The 20,287-nt window shown below is 49.3% G+C and overlaps 1 protein-coding gene across 1 annotated transcript; it reads left to right on the forward strand.

Moving 5' to 3' along the window:
• Positions 1–14,561: 14,561 nt before the first annotated feature.
• SIX2 (SIX homeobox 2) lies at positions 14,562–18,026 on the forward strand (the record flags this gene model as incomplete). The annotated part of the gene is made up of 2 exons (XM_080342212.1): positions 14,562–15,121; positions 17,723–18,026. 2 exons carry the CDS (start codon positions 14,562–14,564, stop codon positions 18,024–18,026), a joined length of 864 nt encoding a protein of 287 aa, XP_080198338.1.
• Positions 18,027–20,287: the final 2,261 nt, after the last annotated feature.

Below are 20,287 nucleotides of genomic sequence, written 5' to 3' on the forward strand. Positions count from 1 at the left end.
CTTAGGCAGGTTGTTTAATCTCTAATCCCTACTTTCCAACAGGCCAGATCGTCTGCCTCTAGTCTGTCTGCCATGGTCTTTTTTCCTACTGCACATCTAAGAGGAAAAAATTCTGGTGAACAACTTCTTCATATACCTTCGGAATCAGTCAAGAGTGGAGAAGAGGTAAACATACACATTTGTTTTCAGATTTATTAGTACATCAGCAGAGGCTCCGGTGATATTAAGGAGTGTTTAAGTTAAACCGAACACAGTTTTTTCTTGTTCTGGTACATCAGAGAGCTCAACATCACAGTACTGTGTAAATGTGCTAGACAATGTAAAAACACTGAATTAGACACATGTTCCACTTTCTTCATGTGCTGAATCGCCCTTGTCAGGAGCTTCTTTAGAGACCTAATAGGGCAATCTGTCATTCACAGAAAGGAGCACATGGAGTGTAAAATTCCGTTATGGAATTTATCAAGAGCAGCTTCCATAACCTGCTACACGTAAAAATGTTCACATTTTAGCATGCCAACAGAGCTTCAGCATTGATACCTTCAACAAATAGGAAGCACATGGCATATTAAGATTATTTCCTCTCAAGTCCACAGTTCAGTTTTAAAGGATACATATGAAGACAAAATCCAGGCATCAGCTGCCCAGGTTCAAGAGGCAAGGCCCTTTTTCGTGTGACTGAAGTGGGGAGTCACAGAAAGTGAATGGACTTGGCAGCTTTCCTTTGCTCCTTTTTTTTTTTCTAAGGTAGAACAGTCGTCAGAAGATACCCAGAAAGAAATGTGATCCATCAATTACCATCTGTCCATGAAAAATACACAGTGCTAGAGTGAGGCAAGAAAAGGGGAGCTTCATGGGCAAGGTTGTTCAACCTTTCTTAGATAAGACACCAGTTCAGGTAATGATGTTGAGTCTCTGAACTGGAAACAGATAAGGAGAGCACCAACAATCCCCTAGACAACCACATCATTAGAATGAAATTAATCTGCCATTGAACTCCAGAGTTCAGAACTGGATTTGATCTCCTGCAGCATTGCTTGGTTTTGACACTAGTGTCTCAAATCAGCCTAATCTATACTTGGACATGTCCAAAAGGCTAAATCTTCTTAATATGAAGGTAATTTCTAAGATGGGTCCATTTCTGCAAGGAACTCTAACACAGGCACAAAGGAATGGAGAATAACAGTTCACACTGCCTTTCATGGGCTTTGGTGATGGTTTTCCCATTTGTTGGGGCATATTATTTCTACAGGAAAAAAGGGACTCAAGTTTCTGTTGTAGGTGAATATGAATCTTTAGTACTTTGCATTTGGGAAGAGATAACTGCTTTCCCCAGCATATGCTGCCATAGATTATTATCTCTACCAAGCAGACACTAGATTAGTGTAATGCATGGCAGTGGGAAGCATTAAAAGAAGTGCAAAAAACTCCTGTGTTATATACACACTTCTGTGAAAATGGATATTGCAACATGTGTTATTTCATACTGACTTCTTCTTCACCAGCCTTCTTCTCCCAAGTTGGTTTTACACCAACAGTGTAAAATCATCTGAGTTGTCAGTGAAGATATTACAGAAAATCTAATTAGTACTTACCTTTCCACCAAATTTTTCAGCAAACCAGGTAGCACAGAATGAATTTAACTTGCACAACAATAAAGAGTATATTCTTTTTGCTGGCTCCAAATGTTCAGTAGCTCCACCACAACAGGGTGTGCTTGTCAGCTCTACTGCATGTTTCATCATTTGTCAAATAAATAGATCTGATGCAGCAATATTCAGAACTCTTTGTTTCAGCAAAATTTCTATTGATTTAATGAGAAGATGCAAAGAAAGTTCAGGCCCTATTTATAAAAATATCAAGTCCATATATATATGTATGTGTGTACATGTGTGCATGCGTACATATATGTAATACATTTATATGTATGACACATACAGGTGCACAGAGAGAAAAAATTTCTTTTTTTTCCTGGCTGATATGCTATTGACATAAATTGAAGTTTTGTAAGGTTTGAAGGCTTGAACTCCTGCAAGTATTTACCCTGGGTTTCAGCTCTGAGTTTATATCTGATTTTGGCCTCCTGTAGCTCCCTGATTTCAAAAGAGTTCCTCCTAATTTACTGATATAAAGTCTATCAAGCTGAACAACACACAAGTCTTCTCAGGCATAGGTATTTTCTCATTTAAAAAAGAAAACTCATATCTACATGTGCACTCCTTCCTGTCTCTGTTATGAATCTAGTCATCAGTCTAAATGGTCAAATACAGTACTGCTGAATTTTTAACATAGCAAATCTTGGACAATCTTACTCAAAAAATTCCACACAACATGCAAACTTACTATTTATTGTTAGTGCTAAAGTGCATGGGTTTAATCTAGAATTTACCATTAAAAGATAGGGTTACTTAAATCCTAACTTCAAATGGAAGTTTGGAAGGCAAGGGTTGGCCCTTGGAAGTAAGGTCATGTGGTTCTTTTGGCTTGTATGTGAAACAGGAAGGTTCTGCTGATTATTACAGAAAACTGTATTCTGCCTTTTGTACAGTAATGAAAAGGTTTTAGAAAAAATATTGAGAGTTCTGCACGTAATACAGATTTCATAAAACTCTAAATTCTTGGCATGCTAGTTAGACATATTTAACTTATGTGTGCCTAATCTGTATTTTTACAGGATTTTTCTATCCAAGAGTTCTGCTAGCTATAGATTATTTCCACACAGAAACATGCACATCTGGGTGTTAGCATCTGTACAAGCTTTGATTGGTTGCATATTCGCCTGTGAATTTTCAGATGCAGGAAAGTCATCTTTGTTGAGGACTATATAAGGAAATATTTCCAGTTTTGACATGACATCACATTATTTAGCAGAAGATAATCAGTCTGCATCACCACACAGTAGACAGTAACGAGTTGTTTATTTAACGTATGGCAGGAAAAGTCTCTGCTTCATCAAAATCTACATATAATGATCATCTAAACATTGCTGCCTCTATAAAGCCTTGGAAATTTTCCCTTTATGCTCAAAACAATTGAGCAAGGATCACATTATGGATCTCCAGAGATCAAATAAGACTTCTCAAAAGAAGAAGAATGATGTACATCTGCTTTAGTGTTGAAGTTTACATAATATCGACCATATCTCAACACCTTTGGAGTCTTGAAAGAGTAGCCCAAAGGAAATATACACCAGGAATAAGATATTGCACTTCTTTGGTGCTTTTAGAGTACTCTAAGAGATATAACCAGGGAGGTAAATGTTCACTTTCTTGTCTCCAAGGAGTACAATAATCTTAAAAGAGTAATAATTAATAATAATGTGACTTGTCTTCCTGAAATGCCTGCCTGACACTGGGAAAAAAAAGGTTTTTGCATTTTTCAGGAATAGTTCCTTCTTGTGAAAATAAGAGTCCAGTAATACTGCCAAGGTCTGTGCCATCCTAGATGGTCTGTCACTCTGTGTGCCCAGTGCCTAATTGGAAGATGTCTGAGAGATGTTCATCAACATCATCGAAAGATTTCAAACTTTTGTTTTCATAAGCCTCCTTCTACCTCTTCTTTCTGGTCAAATCCTCTTTTCTCCCTACTCTTTCACATTCTCCAGAATCCCAGTCCAGTGCTAACAGACCTGTTAGGATCCTCTCCATTAGTTTCTATGTGATCTGGGTGTGTCCTCTACTGCACAGCTGAGGTAGGGGGCTAGCAAAGGTCTTTCCTACTCTCTGGACACTTGTTACAAACCTAAATAGATTGTGTGATTAATGAAGTAAATACAAAGCATCTTTGACTGGATGGCCATGGGATCCACAGAAGTTCTCACAATGCTGTCAGAGGTACATCATGCACGCAACATAGTGTCTTTCATCACATCTGGTTGAAACACCCAGACAAATTCCTCACTAATGTGATGCGAACTACAGGCCCTTTAATTACATGAACATAGACAATGTGCTTTAGATTTGTATCGCACACTTCTACAGAATCACAGAATTACAGAATGTTAGGGATTGGAAAGGACCTCAGAAGATAATCTAGTCCAAGCCCCCACTGGAGCAGGAACACCCAGATGAGGTTATAGAGGAATGTGTCCAGGCCGGTTTTGAATGTGTCCAGAGAAGGAAACTCCACAACCTCCCTGGGCAGCCTGTTCCAGTGTTCTGTCACCTTCACTGAGAAGAAGTTTATTCTCATATTTAAGTGGAACCTCTTGAGTTCCAGTTTGAACCCATTACCCCTTGTCTTACCATTGGTTGTCACTGAGAAGAGCCTGGCTCCATCCTCGTGACACTCACCCTTTATATATTTGTAAACATTAATGAAGGCACCCCTCAGTCTCCTCCAAGCTAAAGAGCCCCAGCTCCCTCAGCCTTTCCTCACATGGGTGATGCTCCACTCCCTTCATCATCTTTATTGCCCTGCACTGGACTCTCTCCAGCAGTTCCCTGTCCTTCTAGAACTGAGGGGCCCAGAACTGGACACAATATTCCAGGTGCGGTCTCACCAGGGCAGAGTACAGAGGGAGGAGAACCTCTCTCAACCTACTAACCATCCCCCTTCTAATACACCCCAGGATGCCATTGGCCTTCTTGGCCACAAGGGCACAGTGCTGGCTCATGGTCATCCTGCTGTCCATCAGGACCCCCAGGTCCCTTTCCCATACACTGCTCTCTCATAGGGTCATTCCCCAAGTTGGAGTCGACTACAGATTTTTGATTCAATACAGATTTTCTGGACCTTCTTCAGCTGGAGGAAAAAAACATGGCTATCGCCTTTGAAAATGCGTGTGTGAAAATGAAAAGAGCTCCTGGCTCCGTATTCTCTGCCTGTGACCCCAGGCCACAAGGGATTTTGAGGTGACCACAGGCACTCTCTTTCTTATGGACCAAATTCATCCTCTCCCATCCCTGTAAGAGTCTCTCACCTAGCTGAAGACTTCATCTTATTTAAAACCAGAAATCACTGCAGTCAGCCTGGCCTGGCCTCCAGCAATCCCAGGATCATTTGTGATATCTACAGCCTCGTCTGGGATGTTGCTGGGATTGTGTGTGGTTCTTTTGTTTTACAGTCTTTGTTCATTCTTCTTGCCTTGATCCTTTCAATTAATGTCCCCATTTCTGTCCTCTGTATTCAAATGTCTCAAAGAACACTTTGATGGATTAAGAGAACCATCTTCAGACACAGGACTCTCCTTGCTGAATTCATATTGCTCACTCACCTCTGCCAGCCAGAAGTCTGGCATCCAATTTGGCACCAAGTACTTTTCCTTCCCTTATGTGCATTAAACATGCTCATTACACTATAGCTTCCACATCATAACTCATGTAACTCACCCAATTATACCTCTTTACTTTCTTCTCTTCTTGGAAGCTGAAGCTCACTTCTTTTTGATGACTGTAAGGCCCAGTTCCCAGACCTCAGTGCATGCCAAATGCTGCTGCCAACCTCCTTCCACTTGAAAATAAACATGAACATATCACCCTCACCCACAACTGTGTTTGTTTCAGAATATTGATCGGAAAAAAAAAAAGAAAAAAAAAAAAAAGAAAAAAAAATATTTTGTTCTGTAAAATTCTTCCTGGGCTTTTTCCAGTTTATCTCATGCTCTCTTCCTTTCTCCCACCACCTCTTTTATGTGACTGAAGTGAAGAAGACCTCATAATTAAGGAAATATTTACCAAATTATATTAATCCAATGTGGCTATCCTACTCTTTAAGAAAGGGCTTAGGTTCAAAGAAATTATTATCTGTTTTTCCATGAAGTAAAACCAAACAGAAGTTAATTAAAACAGCTAGACATATATAAATACAGGTGTGTATATATATATGTACATACACGCATGTGTATGTGTACACACAGTTCGACAAGTGATTTCCTGATTATTTTCTGGCTGCAGCAGATACACAAATATTGAGAGGTAATTACACAAGAATCCTGTGCTTTTACAGCTCACTCAGTGAAATCTTCAGCCTTATGTCTAGTATTTGGGCTTCCTCTACAATTTATGGGGAGAATGAAACAACTGGAAAATACTTAAGCATTGATTAAACTCTGTTAGATAAAAGAAGTAGTGAGTCTCAAGAAGATGAGAAGTTCAGTCCCATCTTGCAGAGATGTTTTAATGATGTCCCTATTGCTAAGAAAAACAAGGCTGGGAACACTTCTCTGGCCTGAGGCTAAGTGACATTTGTCACTGGGTCTTTGGGTCCCAAGGGGTGACCCTGTCATTCAAAAAAAAAAATTATTTCCTATGGGATTTCAATTCTGAGTATCAGAGATAACGTAAGGCATGCACTGTAAATTGTTCAAATGATACTTGCGTAGCATGAAGCCAAAGGAGAATATGGACCAAGGGTATGGAAGGGTTCCTGGGACTGCAAAAACTTCTGGGAGAGTGTTGGAGGACAGGAGGGAAGTAAACCAAGTGTCATTTAGTGCAGACTGCACCTTGGGAGTGACCCCTGGTGTGCATGGCACCCCCAAACTCTGTCTTACACAGACCATGGCTAAAGCTGTGCCTGGGAACATGCCAGCAGCCAAATGGGGTGCCTGAGCTCATGCCCGCTCCTTTGCATGATGAGTGGTAGTGTTTGCTGCCATTGGAATCTCCTTCCAGTGGATACAACGTGCTCTTATGCACCCTACCATGCACACAACTAAGCTGTTGGAGGAAATAGTAGCCTTAATCTTTCCTACTGGAGGGGCATAACTGACTGAAACCAATGCAGTGTTCACTGCACTCGTCTTCTCTGCATCATAAATAAGCAGCGAAGTCAATCTTAGTTGAGTCATAAAGTCCTTCTTTCTAAGGAGGATAAAAGTGATGACAAAATTATAAAATAAAAAAGGCGGGGGGGGGGGATACAATGTCTCTTTAAATTATGTGAATTGTGTGTGTTTTTTTCTAGGAAGTAAAAGGTTCATGGTGTATTTGAGCTGATTCGAGAACCTATGAAAGGAAGGGGAGAAGACAAGAAAGTACAGAGACAGAATTAATCCAGGAAAAAGGATATTGAAACAATCTATATATGAAAATACAGAACTTTGTCACAAGTTCAGAAATAGCAAATTTTCCACTGGAAAGTTGATCAGCTTTAAAGTGATGTTAATGTACCCAAAGTATCTAGCTTTCCACAAAGCTTTTCCTGTAGTTTTGAGCTGTATGCAAGGCTTCTGAGATAATTGCAAGACATAACAAACAAACTAAGTTGTACTGCTTAATTTCAGCAAGTAAGGCAAATTACTTATTTATTGCAACCTTTATTGGGAGCTAAAACAAACTGAGTGCATTCTGAAATTTTATGAAGTTTCTCTTATAACCAGTAATTGGTTTGTTTTCAACTGATAAACTCTTGTTTGTTTATTATTTATTCCCCATAGCAAATTATAGAAATTGTTTATAAATAATAAAAAAAAAAAATCCGAAACGAAAACAGGTTCAATTTAAGTCAGACAGTGTTGTCCGACACCAGTATCTATCTGTGTATTATTTGCTAACACCCCATTGCATTTCAGCTCACCCCAGTCTTGCAGAATGTAAATGAGGGATGTGTTTATGGGCATACTACACTCCACAGGCCGTGGAAGAATTTACACAAGCTCTTTCTATATTGAAGGGGAAAAAAAAGGGGAAATAATAATTTTTTAAAAAATAATAATAATTAAAAAAAAAATCTAAGTACCCATAAATAGTGCTTGCTCCCAGAATCTTGACAAGGACACCTGTGTCTGGGGCCCACCATTAAATGGGAGCTTTGGTTGTTTTAGGGGCTGCATTTCCTTCTGTAACCATGGGCTGGCTACAGAAGAGGGTGGGGACCCCCAAAATCCTCTTGTACCATTAAATACCAGGAAGATGCACCACCACTTGCAGGTAGAGCAAGGCAGGAGGTTTTTTATTATTAAGGAGACAAAGGACTTCTTGTCATGGTGACAACCTACGTGAGCCACCTTGACAGTACTGGGGGAGGCTTCAGCAGGCGGAATCTATCGGGAACACTGAAGGATATTAAGGATGAAGCCTTGTTTTCCCTCAGCAGCGACCGGAGCTGAGTATTAGAGCCCTCTAGTGAGATTTCGCGGAGTGGATCTCCCCCTGCGGCCCCGTGGGCCCGGCCTCAGCCCAGTCCGCGACCGGGGAAGCTGCTTTGGTTCCTAGGCGAAAGCCCAAATTCTCGCTGGCGCTGCAGGAGGGGGCCGGAGGTTTGTCCCCCTTTTAAGCAACGCGCCCCACGGCCCCCGCGGGATCGTGGGGTCCCAGCGCCGCGGGGTGCACAGAGCTCACCGGCGCCACCGTCACCTGAGCGGCACCGAAATGCTGCTCATGCCCTCGCCCTGAGACACCCCAGGACGATGTGCAAAGGGTGCCCGTGCTTGGCTCCCACCCCAGGGCCGGGGATCGCGCACCCACGGAGCGGCAGGAGTACGGCCGAGACCCCGGAGCTGCCAGCTGCCTGGGGAGGGAGGGCAGGAGGGAAGAGAGGGCAGCCTGTTCCTAAAAATACTCCCCAGTCAAATCGCCGTGAGCCAGGGATGGAGATGGTAACAAAAATGCCTTGAATCGGTAGGAACAGTGAACAATCTTCGTGCTTTCCTCATCATCTTGGAATAATCAGCGGAATTAACCGAGGTCGAGGAAACAGGCTCTTGGGTTAGTTGTGGGAGGTTGTGAGAATAGGGGGCAGCCATTAAAAGAAACCTGATCGCTATTCATCAACTCGGAAGAGGGGAAAGGAGGAGGGAAAAAAAAAAAGAGACCTTCGTGGCTCGAGCTCATACCAACCTGGTCTATCTCTGATCAAGAAGATCCCTGGAAACAAGAAGTTTACAAATATTGTCAAATTGAAGCTTGTAGTGCGATTTAAGTTGTCAATCCCTCAGAAGCCCACCAGAAGTTTAGATTCAATGCCCTGCGTTTCTGGCTAGTTATTGCAAATCCCCTAAGGCAGAAAGCGCTCGCACTCCTTATTTTAACCATATGTGCCTTTTGTTGTTGTTGTTGTCTTGTCTGTAAGCTGTATGATGACTGCTGAGCGAGTCCCCTTGTGCCGCAGAGCATCTGAGTCCGTCTCCGCAGCGCGGGGACCGGGTGGGCACTAGCCCCGGTCCCCCCCTCCGCCCTCCAGACGCCTGTCCCCTCCGCGGGATCTGAGCCTGGCTTGGAACGTGGAGGGGAGACACCCCAAATAAATATCAATGCTGGGGACAGCAGTCAGGAGGGTGCTGTTAGGAGAAGTGAGTGAAAACTCAACCCCGCCCGAGACAGAGAAGCGATAATATAAAGCTAATCGGGACGTGCCGCATTAGCCGGTTGGGGGGCTATCCTGTTTCTTGGGGAGCGCGGGAGGTTACAGTGCCTTGAGCTGAGGACACAGTGCCGCCCCCGGAGTCCCATTTCACCGGGGAGCGGCCGGGAGGAGGAGGTGGAAAGGTTCACCGAGGCCGATTAGGACAGTTACGTCGCATCAGGCCACCATCCCCTAATTATTACAGCTTTTTCCAAAATATTATTCGAGCATCTCAGGTCCAGTCGGCAGGGAAATGGCTCCGGGCTGGAGGGGACAGGCGGAGCTGCGGGTGGGGGAAGCGGGACCGCTCCTTGGGACAGAGGGTCCCCTCCCGCCGACGCCCGGGGTCTCCCACCCGCCCCGCCCAAAGCACCCCGCTCCCCCACCCTGCAGCCCAACAACGTTTTCTTTCAACCGAAGTTTGTTAGCATAATCGAGTTACCCGCTACATATCTGAAATCCTTGGCTGGTCCCCTTGAGGAACGGCGCATTGCGCGCAGCAAAAGCTTTGAATTATTCCTTTCGCCCCAAATCACGGAACAACAAGCTATTGTTGTTTGCCTTAATTTGGTTACCCGCAGAGATCTTCCGTCGTGTTTTCATTTGCAGTCGGGACAGGATCTTAGTGCCATCTGTGATGGGATAGACCCGGGTTTTAAACAAAACGCAAAAAATAAATACATGTGTGAATAAATAACGGAAGGGAGAAAACAACCCGTGGTTCCGGATTGCGAAACGTCTCCGTGAATCCCCGGCGAGCTTTGACCACCTGAAGGGGCCGGGTCCCACCAGGGAGAAACGTATGTGTCCGGGGTGCCCCGGGAAAACCGCTGAGCACCCCCAGGGTTAGGGGGCAGGTAGGCCTAGGATCCTGGCAAAGGTCGCTATGATTAATTTTAAAAGCTAGTAGGAATAGCAGGTTAGTTGCGGCAGACTGTCACCCACTTCAATGCCCACTGATTTTAAGGAGAAAGTATATTGCCCTCCCGCCAAAAGGAAACAAAAAAAAAAGGAAATAAAGAAACGAAAAATTGGAGTTGTTTGCCGTTTTCTTGCTCTCCCTACAGTCCTTGCCACGGTAGTGGACATCTGCGGGGAAGATGTGTTGCTTTTTGGCATGTGAAGATTGCGGGAGTTCTAATTTGTGCGCCCCTCGGGGAGCCTCCATCTCGCTGCCCTTCCCGAGGCCGGCTGTCAGGAGCGTGCGTGTCCTCTGCCTTGTGCGAGTGGGTGCGGGGAGGTAGGGAGCGATCCCTCTGCCTCCCGCCTCTCCGACTTTCCCCGAGTCCAGCGAGTGGCGTTTGAGCTCCTGTAAAACGGCTCAGCTCTCTGTAATGGAAGGGGGTCTGCAGAGGGAGCGGTCGTGGGGACTTGCGGAAAGATGCAGGGAAGGAGTTTGGGTGAATCTGTTCCTGTCTTTAATGGGAACGTTGAGGGCCTGCAGCCTCCCACACAGGCTGCTGTCTGCAAGGAGACGATCGAGGCACAGTCTAGAGGAGGATGTGCAGATAACCGCAACGCTATCTTGGCACTCACTCGTGGACACGAATCCCTTACGTGTAATGGAAAGGCTCCCAGGAAGCGACACGACCGTCTTCCCTTCCCCCACAAAGTTTGTGCCCCGCTTAATAAAAGGAGTATTACGATAAAAAACAACTTTTAATTTCATTCCTATTTCGCAATGATTGTGTTGACGCTGACGATCTCGCACGCTGTTTTGTGCGCGGCAGTGGCTGCGCGGGGGAGTGAGGCGCTTCCCGAGTGGGCGCTCAGCAAAGTCACCCCCGGGGACGGGATGAAACGCCGGGCTCCTCCGGGAGGCAGCGAAGACAGGCGCAAGTTTCGCTCAGCCCAGATAAAACCTTTCACTGCGACTGAGTGGAGACACCCGACAGCGGCCAGGCAAAATATTCGCGTCGGACTAGGGGCAAACGTTAGCAGGCGACTCACTCCTCCTACTCTGAAATATAATTTCAGTGAACGAGCTCTTTTGCAAATGCAAAAAAAGACAAAACAAAACAAAACACAGTCCTCGCCCGTTCGTCTGATTCTCCCGCAAGTCACTGCAACTTGACTAGCTCCGTGCTGTGGCTTTGCAGCCAGTATCTGCTCTCTCTTCTAGCGTATATAGGAAGATTTTTTTTTCTTTCCTGAAAGCTAGAAGTAGTTACACAGAATTCAGATCCAGATGTCCCTAATTTGCAATTGCTTTGGGACGCAAGCTGATATAGGGGCTAGCCCTGCCTCTGCCCAGTGTTCTAGGAAGTGAACTAGCGTTACATGCAAGCTGCAGCCTGGCTAAGGCAGCCTAAAGTGAAAGCGACCACGGATGGGCTAGTGTACTCACATTTTAGGGTGCTAAGAAGATATTTTCTCAGATCTAAGTCCATGCAACAGGTTTTGACATCTTTCCGGCTAGGGCGAACAGCTGCTCCCGTTCATATTCAACCGCTGTGGTTATGAGATGGAAGGAGAGGAAGATGAGTCAGGTACATCCCTAATAAACGTGGGGCGACCGAGCGGGGTAGCGGGGAGGCAGGAGGAACAGCTCAGACCTCGCTAGTGCTTTTCTTTTTTGCCACGGTCACCATTGCGGGAGGGAGAGGATCGGCGCTATGTTCTCCTGTGCGAAAGGCACACGGTGTGTGCGTGGAGGTCGGGGGTAGAAGAGGGCATTTGGGCTTCTCTCGCCGTTTCTGCTCAGAGTAACTTTTGCAGTGGATCGGTTCTCCCGTCCCGTGACAGTCCGCCACAGCTGCAGCTGCGAGCTCTCCTGCCGCTTAGGTTGGCTAGGAAGCGCTGAGACTGGGATGCTTTCGTTTACAAACAAGCACAGTTTGAATCTTGCAGAAGTCGGCCGGCATCAAGGCAGTAAGCGGCCGAGGGCTCGTATTGTAAAGGCGGGGAGGAAGAATCATGTAAGGGGGTTTTACCGACCCATCACCAACATCCTCGAATTTGTTTTAAACGAATTTCAGCTCTCTCTCTCTTGCCCTGAAAAGGAAGACTCTATCTTGCGTCCCCGGGCGATCCAGGGCGGTAGGCGCCCGCTTGCCACTGCTCCTTTATGGCAGCACTCGGTAAAACTCGGACAGGTAGGAGGACGTGCAGCTTCCAAAGCGGGGTGCACTCGAGAAAACACAGACGTACGCGGCGGATATGCACAGCCGTCCGGACGTGCCGGGAACCGGACGCGGGCTGATCCGCTGCCCCCACTTTCCTCCTCCTGCCTCCCTCCCCGGCCGCATTTCGCCTGCCCGCAGCCCTGGTGCGGCTCCTCGCCCGGAGTCGCCGCCGCCGGGAGCCTCACGGCTGCGCGCGGCTGCCCCGGCCTCGCCTTCCCCTGGGGACGGCCGCTACCCCCTCCCGGGCCGGCACGGAGGCTCCATCCATCGGCCGCGGAGGGTCAGGCTACGAGACGGGGAGCCGCAGCTTGGTCTCTTGTGGCTTCGCTAAATCCCTGACGCGTCGGGGCGGCTAAAAAGGTACTGTGGCAGGAACCCACAATTGCAGAGACCTCTCCTGTCAGGGCTGCAAATGGCTTAGAAAGAGCTTGTGGGATTCATTATTATTTCTCCGCATAAAGAGTAACATTAGAGGCCACGGAAACTGCCCATATTTTGGGGCCAGGAGGCTCCTTCCGAAGTCCTCCACCTGGGCGAGCCGCGGCGCCCGCCGCCGCTCCAGCCGTCCCGTCCGCCTGCGCAGCCTCGGCGCCGCTCCCGCCGAGGCACCGCACCACCCTTCTCTCGCTCATTTCACCCACTCATCCTCTTCCGACCTTCCAGCTTGCACAGTCTCCCTAGCTCACCTTTTACTTTGTATAGAGCGAAAGGGACGGGAAAGGACACGAGTCCCTGACCCGCACAGTCAGTAAGCTAAAAATGCAGTGTGTATTGGGCACGCGTGGGTGATAAATGTCCACTTAATCACGCAAAGTGACTCTGACTTTTACACGTGTCCCTCTCCTGGATGAAACACCCCGACACGCTCCTGGCAATCAAGCAGAAATAAATGCCCGACGTCCAGTGATCAAAAATGCCAGCGCCCTGCGCACCGGAGCGTGGTGGAGCACAGCCGGCGATTAATGGAGAGGCAATCCTTCCCCGGTCCTGTACCGTCATGCCTCCTCCTGGCTCCTGGGCAGGTACGATCAGCGTGTAATGGGATCCAAAGTCACGAAGAGGGTCTGTATTGTACATGAGAGACCGCTTCTCTACAAAACTCTCCGACAGTTGTTACTGGGCACTGGGGAAGGGGATCAAGCTAACGTTTTTAGAAAGAAACTTTCAACAACGGCTGGATTAGGGGTTTTCTCCCCATGGCAGCTGCGGGTGCCAGGAACGACTTAGCCCGGGGCCAGGAACGGCGCGGCTGGGATGGGGCTGCGGGGCCCGGACGGGGCGGCGGCTCCGTCCCGCCGCGCCGCAGCGCCCTGCGGCAAGAGGCAGGGGCCCGGGCTCTGCGCTCCGGCGCTGCCTCTCTCCCCCGATGGGCGCCTGCAGCGTCAATCACGGCGGAAATATCTCCCTCGCTAGCTAATATCTCAGCTCGCAGGGCCGCCTCTGAGTGGATCTGAGCAATCTGTCAACCCAGCCGGGGAGCCACTTCAAAACAGATCGGGTTACCCCTGATTGACAGCGTCACCATGGCAAATAATTTGACTAAAACTATTGTCTTCTCCTGGCAGTCCCCGGGTCAGATAACCGGACCAATCACAGCGCGGATAATCACTTTTCATGCCAGCTTAGAATAATATTATTAAAAAAAAAGGGGGAGAGAGAGAAAAAGAAAGGGGGGAAAAACTCCGAGAGGGAGAGGAGCGAGGGAGCAGGGCTTTACCACTATATTATGTGGGATCTTGCTGCGGCGGGGGGTGGGGGGGAAGCAGGGAGATCCCAAACCGGCGGCCGAGGCGGGTGGGGGTGGGAGAGCCGCGGCCGCTGCGAGCGCTGCAGATAGGAGACAAAAGAGGCACAAAGTTACTCTCGCAACTTGGACTTACAAAAAGGAGGCGGCCGGGGGGGGAAGCCGTCCGCGCTCGGGTTCCCGAGACTTTTTTCTTCGCTCTTCGCCTTTTTTTCTCCGGCTCCCTCGGCCGCTCCGGGGCCGGGCGCTACCGATGGCCGCGGTCCCCCGTGCCCGGCCGTGACGCCCGACCGGGCCCCGCCGGGCGCCGCCGCCCCGGGGCCTGCCCCGCATGCCGAGGGCTGCCCGCCGCCCCACGCCGCTCCCCTCTATGCGGACGTAGGGTGCGCGGCGGGGCAAGACTCACCATGTCGATGCTCCCGACTTTTGGCTTCACCCAAGAGCAAGTGGCCTGCGTCTGCGAGGTGCTCCAGCAAGGCGGCAACATCGAGCGGCTGGGGCGGTTCCTCTGGTCCCTCCCTGCCTGCGAGCACCTCCACAAGAACGAGAGCGTCCTGAAGGCCAAGGCGGTGGTGGCCTTCCACCGGGGCAACTTCCGCGAGCTCTACAAGATCCTGGAGAGCCACCAGTTCTCGGCGCACAATCACCCCAAGCTCCAGCAACTCTGGTTGAAGGCGCACTACATCGAGGCGGAGAAGCTGCGGGGGCGACCCCTAGGGGCGGTGGGCAAGTACCGGGTGCGCCGCAAGTTCCCGCTGCCCCGCTCCATCTGGGACGGCGAGGAGACCAGCTACTGCTTCAAGGAGAAGAGCCGCAGCGTCCTCCGCGAGTGGTACGCCCACAACCCCTACCCGTCCCCCCGCGAGAAGCGGGAGCTGGCCGAGGCCACCGGCCTCACCACCACCCAGGTCAGCAACTGGTTCAAGAACCGCCGGCAGCGGGACCGCGCGGCCGAGGCCAAGGAAAGGTACGGCTCCCCCGGCGCCCGCGGTTCCCCGACCCCGCTGCTTGCCCCGCGCCTTCCCCTCTGCCCAGGCCCCGGCTGCGGGGAGGCCCGCGGAACGGCTTGTCCTGGAGAAGCACAAGTGAGTGGGGTGGGCGCTCGGAGATAGAATCTGTCCGCCAAAAGTAGCCCTGGGAGAGGCTGACGAGACTTCTTACCCTCCAAGACCCTACTCCCCGCATAGACAGTGCAGCGGCCTTGGGGCAGCCCCTTTTGCCGGGTGTGCTTCCCACGGCCGGCAACGATTCCCGGTTAAGCATAGCGGCCGTGTCCTCCCCGCCGCAACTCGAGCTGCGGGGCCGGAGGTGCCGGTGCGGGACCATGGCCCGGCGAGAGGAGAGCCCGGCAGCGGCGACGCTGAGGGCGAAGGCTCCGCGGCCCGCACAGCTCCGAGCGTGTCCTTGAGGTACAAAGAGGGAAAGACGAGGGAGCAGCCTGGAACGAGTGGGTCTGGACGGTGTTAGCAAAAATTGCCTCTAAGGTCGGCTCCTGGTGTGAGGCGGGAGACCGAGACAGAGTCTGACCGGAACAACCTCTTTACCTCGCTCATTAAATTGCAGTTTGTATTCACTACCCAGCGAGGTGTTCATTAATGCATGTTAATAGATGTATATTCTTAGACCAAGCGTGATTCTGAAACCGTTTTTTTCTCGTTAAATGGATTGAAGGAACAATTCATTACCTAGCAGAAGTTAATCCTTGGGTATTCGGGATGACTTTTCCGTCAGCAGTCCCTGTGCCTTAGGGAAGACGGTTCGAAGCAGCAAAAACCGTCCTCTAACTTCACGGTGGCTCCTCACTAGTTCGCTGAACTGCCCACTCCATACGGATCTGGGCGTATGGCCTGCGCGGTTAATTAACAGATTAGAAATCTCCCGTGGATCCGTGCCTCAGAAGAGACCTCTATTTTTCGTTTCTGCCTAATGTGTTTTGGAACTGGCCAGCACCACGGCCGCGCAGCTGTGCAGCCCGGCAGGTTAGGGCTCCGTACAGATTTGCTCCATATATTTCCCGAAACGGTGCTAGAGCTTTGATTTTCCTTCGAATCCCCGCAAGTGTTGGTTTTACGAGATGTTAGAGATCCTTTTTATTGCTGATAGCGGGGACTCACCTTCAAATATCTAAAGGAAATTAAGGTTACACATATTTCATTTTTTTTTTCTTCCGAGGAATCAAATTTTAGAGGTCTCCAGAGACAAATTAGATTTTTGACATTGAAAAATATACTCAACATAATATTACACTCCAGGAGTTAGAAAACAGATCTTTCATGGGAATGCCATTCACTCAAGCAAACTGGTTCAAACAGAGCTTTCTTGTCTATTTTTATTTTTTTGGCATACAGTGTGTCCAGCCACATCCTGCAGCCCTTATTGAGGAAAAACCGTCAGCGCAATGGCTTCACTGCTCGCCACCAAATCCGGCAGGATAGGGCACCTCTGCTAGCTAGTGTGTTTCAAAGCTTCCGCAGAAGTTTTTAAATAGAGTGGCAATGCCTTCAGTATTTCAGGCAGGGCTGTGTCTAAAGTATTTCTACGAGGGCTAAGTCTAAAAACCATGTTAGTCTTGACGGGATGGCAGCCTCCACCTCATCTTGCCATTTTCATTTCGGAAAGAAAAAACAACCATACATACATATATATGTGTGTATATATGTATATATGTATGTATGTGTGTATGTATGTGTGTATGTATGTGTGTATGTATGTAGGTGTGTATGTATGTATTTGTGCATGTATGTATAAATCTGCAAGGGCTTGGCCAGCGTCCAGTGATTTCTCGGCATTGACCCGGTGATGAATTTTGAAATTATGTCCTGCCTTGCTGAGCCGGCTGCCTCTGTCGGTAGGCGCACCCGTGGTGCCGGGTCCCGTCGCCGCCGAGCCGGGCGAGAAGCTACCGGGACTGCGCCCTCCGCCACCCGAGGAGGGACGGAAGGATGGCAGACGGCGTGCGGAGTGTTTTCCGAGCGGACCAGGGAAATACGCGAGTTAACTCTGTTTACTTGCCTTATCTTCCATATTGGGCTATGTTTTGAGCTTTAAGCTGCAGGCGGGGGGGAAACATACCCGTCCAGTTACTTAAGGAAAAGCCTTTCCCGTCTGATGAGAGCCTCCGGAGCTGTGCTGCTGCACAGGGCGATCCTGTCTACAGCAAGCCGTGCTTTGGCCTTCCCAGGAGAAGTCGCGGTCGAACTTCTCTTCGGCCCTGGGAACAGTTTTAAAGTTAAAAAAGAAATTTTTTTAAAATATCTTCCTCCCCCTCTTCCTTTCCTCCACCCTCCCTCCCCACGCTGTGCAGGCGCTTTGGAAGCAGAAAATGACGTTTTGGCAAAGTGACACTTTCCGCTGGGCTAGTGGGAGACTCTGTTTACAAGCTCAGTGGACCTTAGACCTTTGTGCCAGATGAAGAGGCCTTGGAGGTTTGCAGAGTTTGTAAACCTACTGGTTCTGCATTCACCCCCGCTGGCCGCCTCGAAGAACCAGCTCCTCGCCCCCCCCGCGGTGCGTGCCCCGGAGCGGCGGCCACACCGTGACTTCACTCCCTCTTTTATGTTTCCTATAGGGAAAACAACGAGAATTCCAACTCCAACAGCCACAACCCGCTCTCGGCGTCAATGAACGGGAATAAGACAGTTTTGGGGAGCTCAGAGGACGAGAAGACGCCGTCAGGGACCCCGGATCACACCTCCTCCAGCCCCGCGCTACTCCTCAGTTCTAATCCCGGGCTACAGCCCCTGCATGGCCTGGGCCACCCCCAGGGCCCCAGCGCCATCCCCGTGCCCAGCGCCGACCCCATGCACCACCACAGCTTGCAGGACTCCATCCTCAACCCCATGTCATCTAACCTGGTCGATCTGGGCTCGTAAAACCGTGTACACGCTCCTTCCTTCGCACCAGCCCGCCTTCGCTCTTTTTATTTTTTTTTCCCTTTAATCTTACCAGAGACTTTGAAAGAGATGACGAACTCCTTAGTGGATGTGTTGTGCCCTTTGGCAGCAGGCTGGCTGCAGGTTTGGAAGATATCAGACTTGGCTGTGGGCAGTAATGTTGTGAAAAGACGTAAGGGTTGCTTAAAGGTGTTCTCAGGCGTGTAAGGACTGTTGGACAGGACCTGTGATTTTCATGGCAGGCTGTAAGGCGGTTCGGTGTAGCAGCTCTTTCCAGCCTTAACTTCACGGATCTCTCGGTGGTGTCACCGGATCGGGCCGGTCTATGTGGGAAGATGCATATTGTAATCTTTTTTTTTTTTTTGGGGGGGGGGGATGGGGAGGAAAAGGGAGTGCAAGGCCGCTGTTTCGATGCCTATTCGAAAGTTACACATCGCTCCCGTTATTCTATTGTAGTTATGTATCCGTGGCAGGTGTACAATGTACAATTTCAACTAAGAGTACGAAAGCTGTAGTCAAGTTATAGCAGCAACACGCGCTCTAGGCAGACTCTGTAACCTTCTTGTAGCTGATGCTATGCAGAGAGATGGCTTCTTTGGCCTTGTCCATGTGGTGCTTTTGCCATTTGCTGAGTGGGAAAGGAAGTGACGGCCCGGCTCCAGCCCCAGAGGTAGGCAGGGGCAGATTCTCCCCTCGGTGTGCAACGAGGGCAGGACCGGGCTTTAAGAAAGAGGAATTGCTGCACGAGTTTAGACCTAAACGACAGTATCAACGGCAAGTCACTCACCTTAGTTTTGTTCATTGTTTATATTATGTGAATACATTCTTTGGAAAATATTTCTGCTTTTATTTTATAATAAAATTTAGAAATCTAACTCGGCGTGCGGTTGCTTGACTCGCCTGCGGGGTGTTTTCTGGCTCAGCCCTGAGCAGCAGCAGAGCAGGTGGTCCCGTGGCCGGGGCTGATGTGGCTCGGCCGGGGAAGGCGGTGGACAACTGGGCGGTGTCGGGACCCCGGGGACTCCCCCCTGCCGTCGCAGAGGCGAGCGGACCTCTCGCCTCACCACCCCCCGCTCCATCAGACGGCACCTCCGCTCCGTTTGGGGAGTCCCGCGGAGCAACGCCCGGGCACACCGGGACCAGCTCCGGCCCGGGGAAGCGGCGAGCGCTGGGGGGAGCAGGCGGCCCGGGGAAAGAGGAAGCAGAGGTGGTGGGGGCACTCAGGGGAGCGGGGCCCACCTGCTCCCACGGGGGCACGGCCAGGCAGGCTGTGGGCTTTTCCGTTCTGGTGTCCGCTGGCCCCCTCGCCCCAGGGGCGGGCGCGCAAACGGAGCCTGACCAGACCCTGCTGCGGGAGGCCGGCACGGCTGGACTGCAAACACCTTTCCAGCGCCTACGGAAGTGATGCTGGGAATGGGAATTATCTGTTCCTTTTCTTTTTTTTTTTTTTCCTTTTCTTTTATGCGGGCAAAGAGTGGCCACAGAGACAAGCAAGTTGCTTGCAAGTTTGCTTCATTAAAAGAGTTCAGGATGATCTCATTACAGCTTGCACCCTCACTACCAACTCTTTGCTAGAAGCCGAACGTGATACACCATCAGTTTAAAATATTCCTCAGAGTTTGCAAGGGGTTTTATGCTGATTTTATTTTCCCCTAAAATGAATTTAATGTGAAAAATAAACCAAGAAAACGATATGGCTTCAAGCGCGTTAGAAATATGTGTAGATCAGCAAAGATCGTGTCCAGGTTTCAGACGTTGGCTGAAATGTCAATCAGCGGGATTTTTGTGCGGGCAATGTCCTAATCTGATATAATCTGGGGTTGGATTAGCGCCTCTGTACGTTTGTGGGTATCCACTAAAAGCACCTTTCTGTGAGGTCGCGTTAAAGTCTATAGAAGGGAAGGTATGGACGTCGGGAAGGGGGAGGACCGGCCTCGAAAAAAAAGTTCTCTCTTGCTCGTGGTTATAAATCCACTGTTTTTGTTGTGCTGGGATGCAGCGGAGTACAGTGTTGTAAAGACGACAACGTGGTATATCCAGGTTATGTTTCTCCTGTTTCTGCTCTTTGGGGTGATTTTTTCAGCAGGGAGATGATGTGGCTATTGCCTCTGCTGTGGGAGCGTATCAGTGGGATCTTGCGTGGACTAGGGCCTAAATAGCAGATCCTGTTATTTCCGTTGAAGGGCATCTAATAACTGTAGCTATGAATTTCAATCCTTTGCAAATAAACATTTCGCAAG

This window comes from Nesoenas mayeri, assembly GCF_963082525.1.
Source record: "Nesoenas mayeri genome assembly, chromosome: 3".
NCBI classification, from domain to species: Eukaryota; Metazoa; Chordata; class Aves; order Columbiformes; family Columbidae; genus Nesoenas; species Nesoenas mayeri.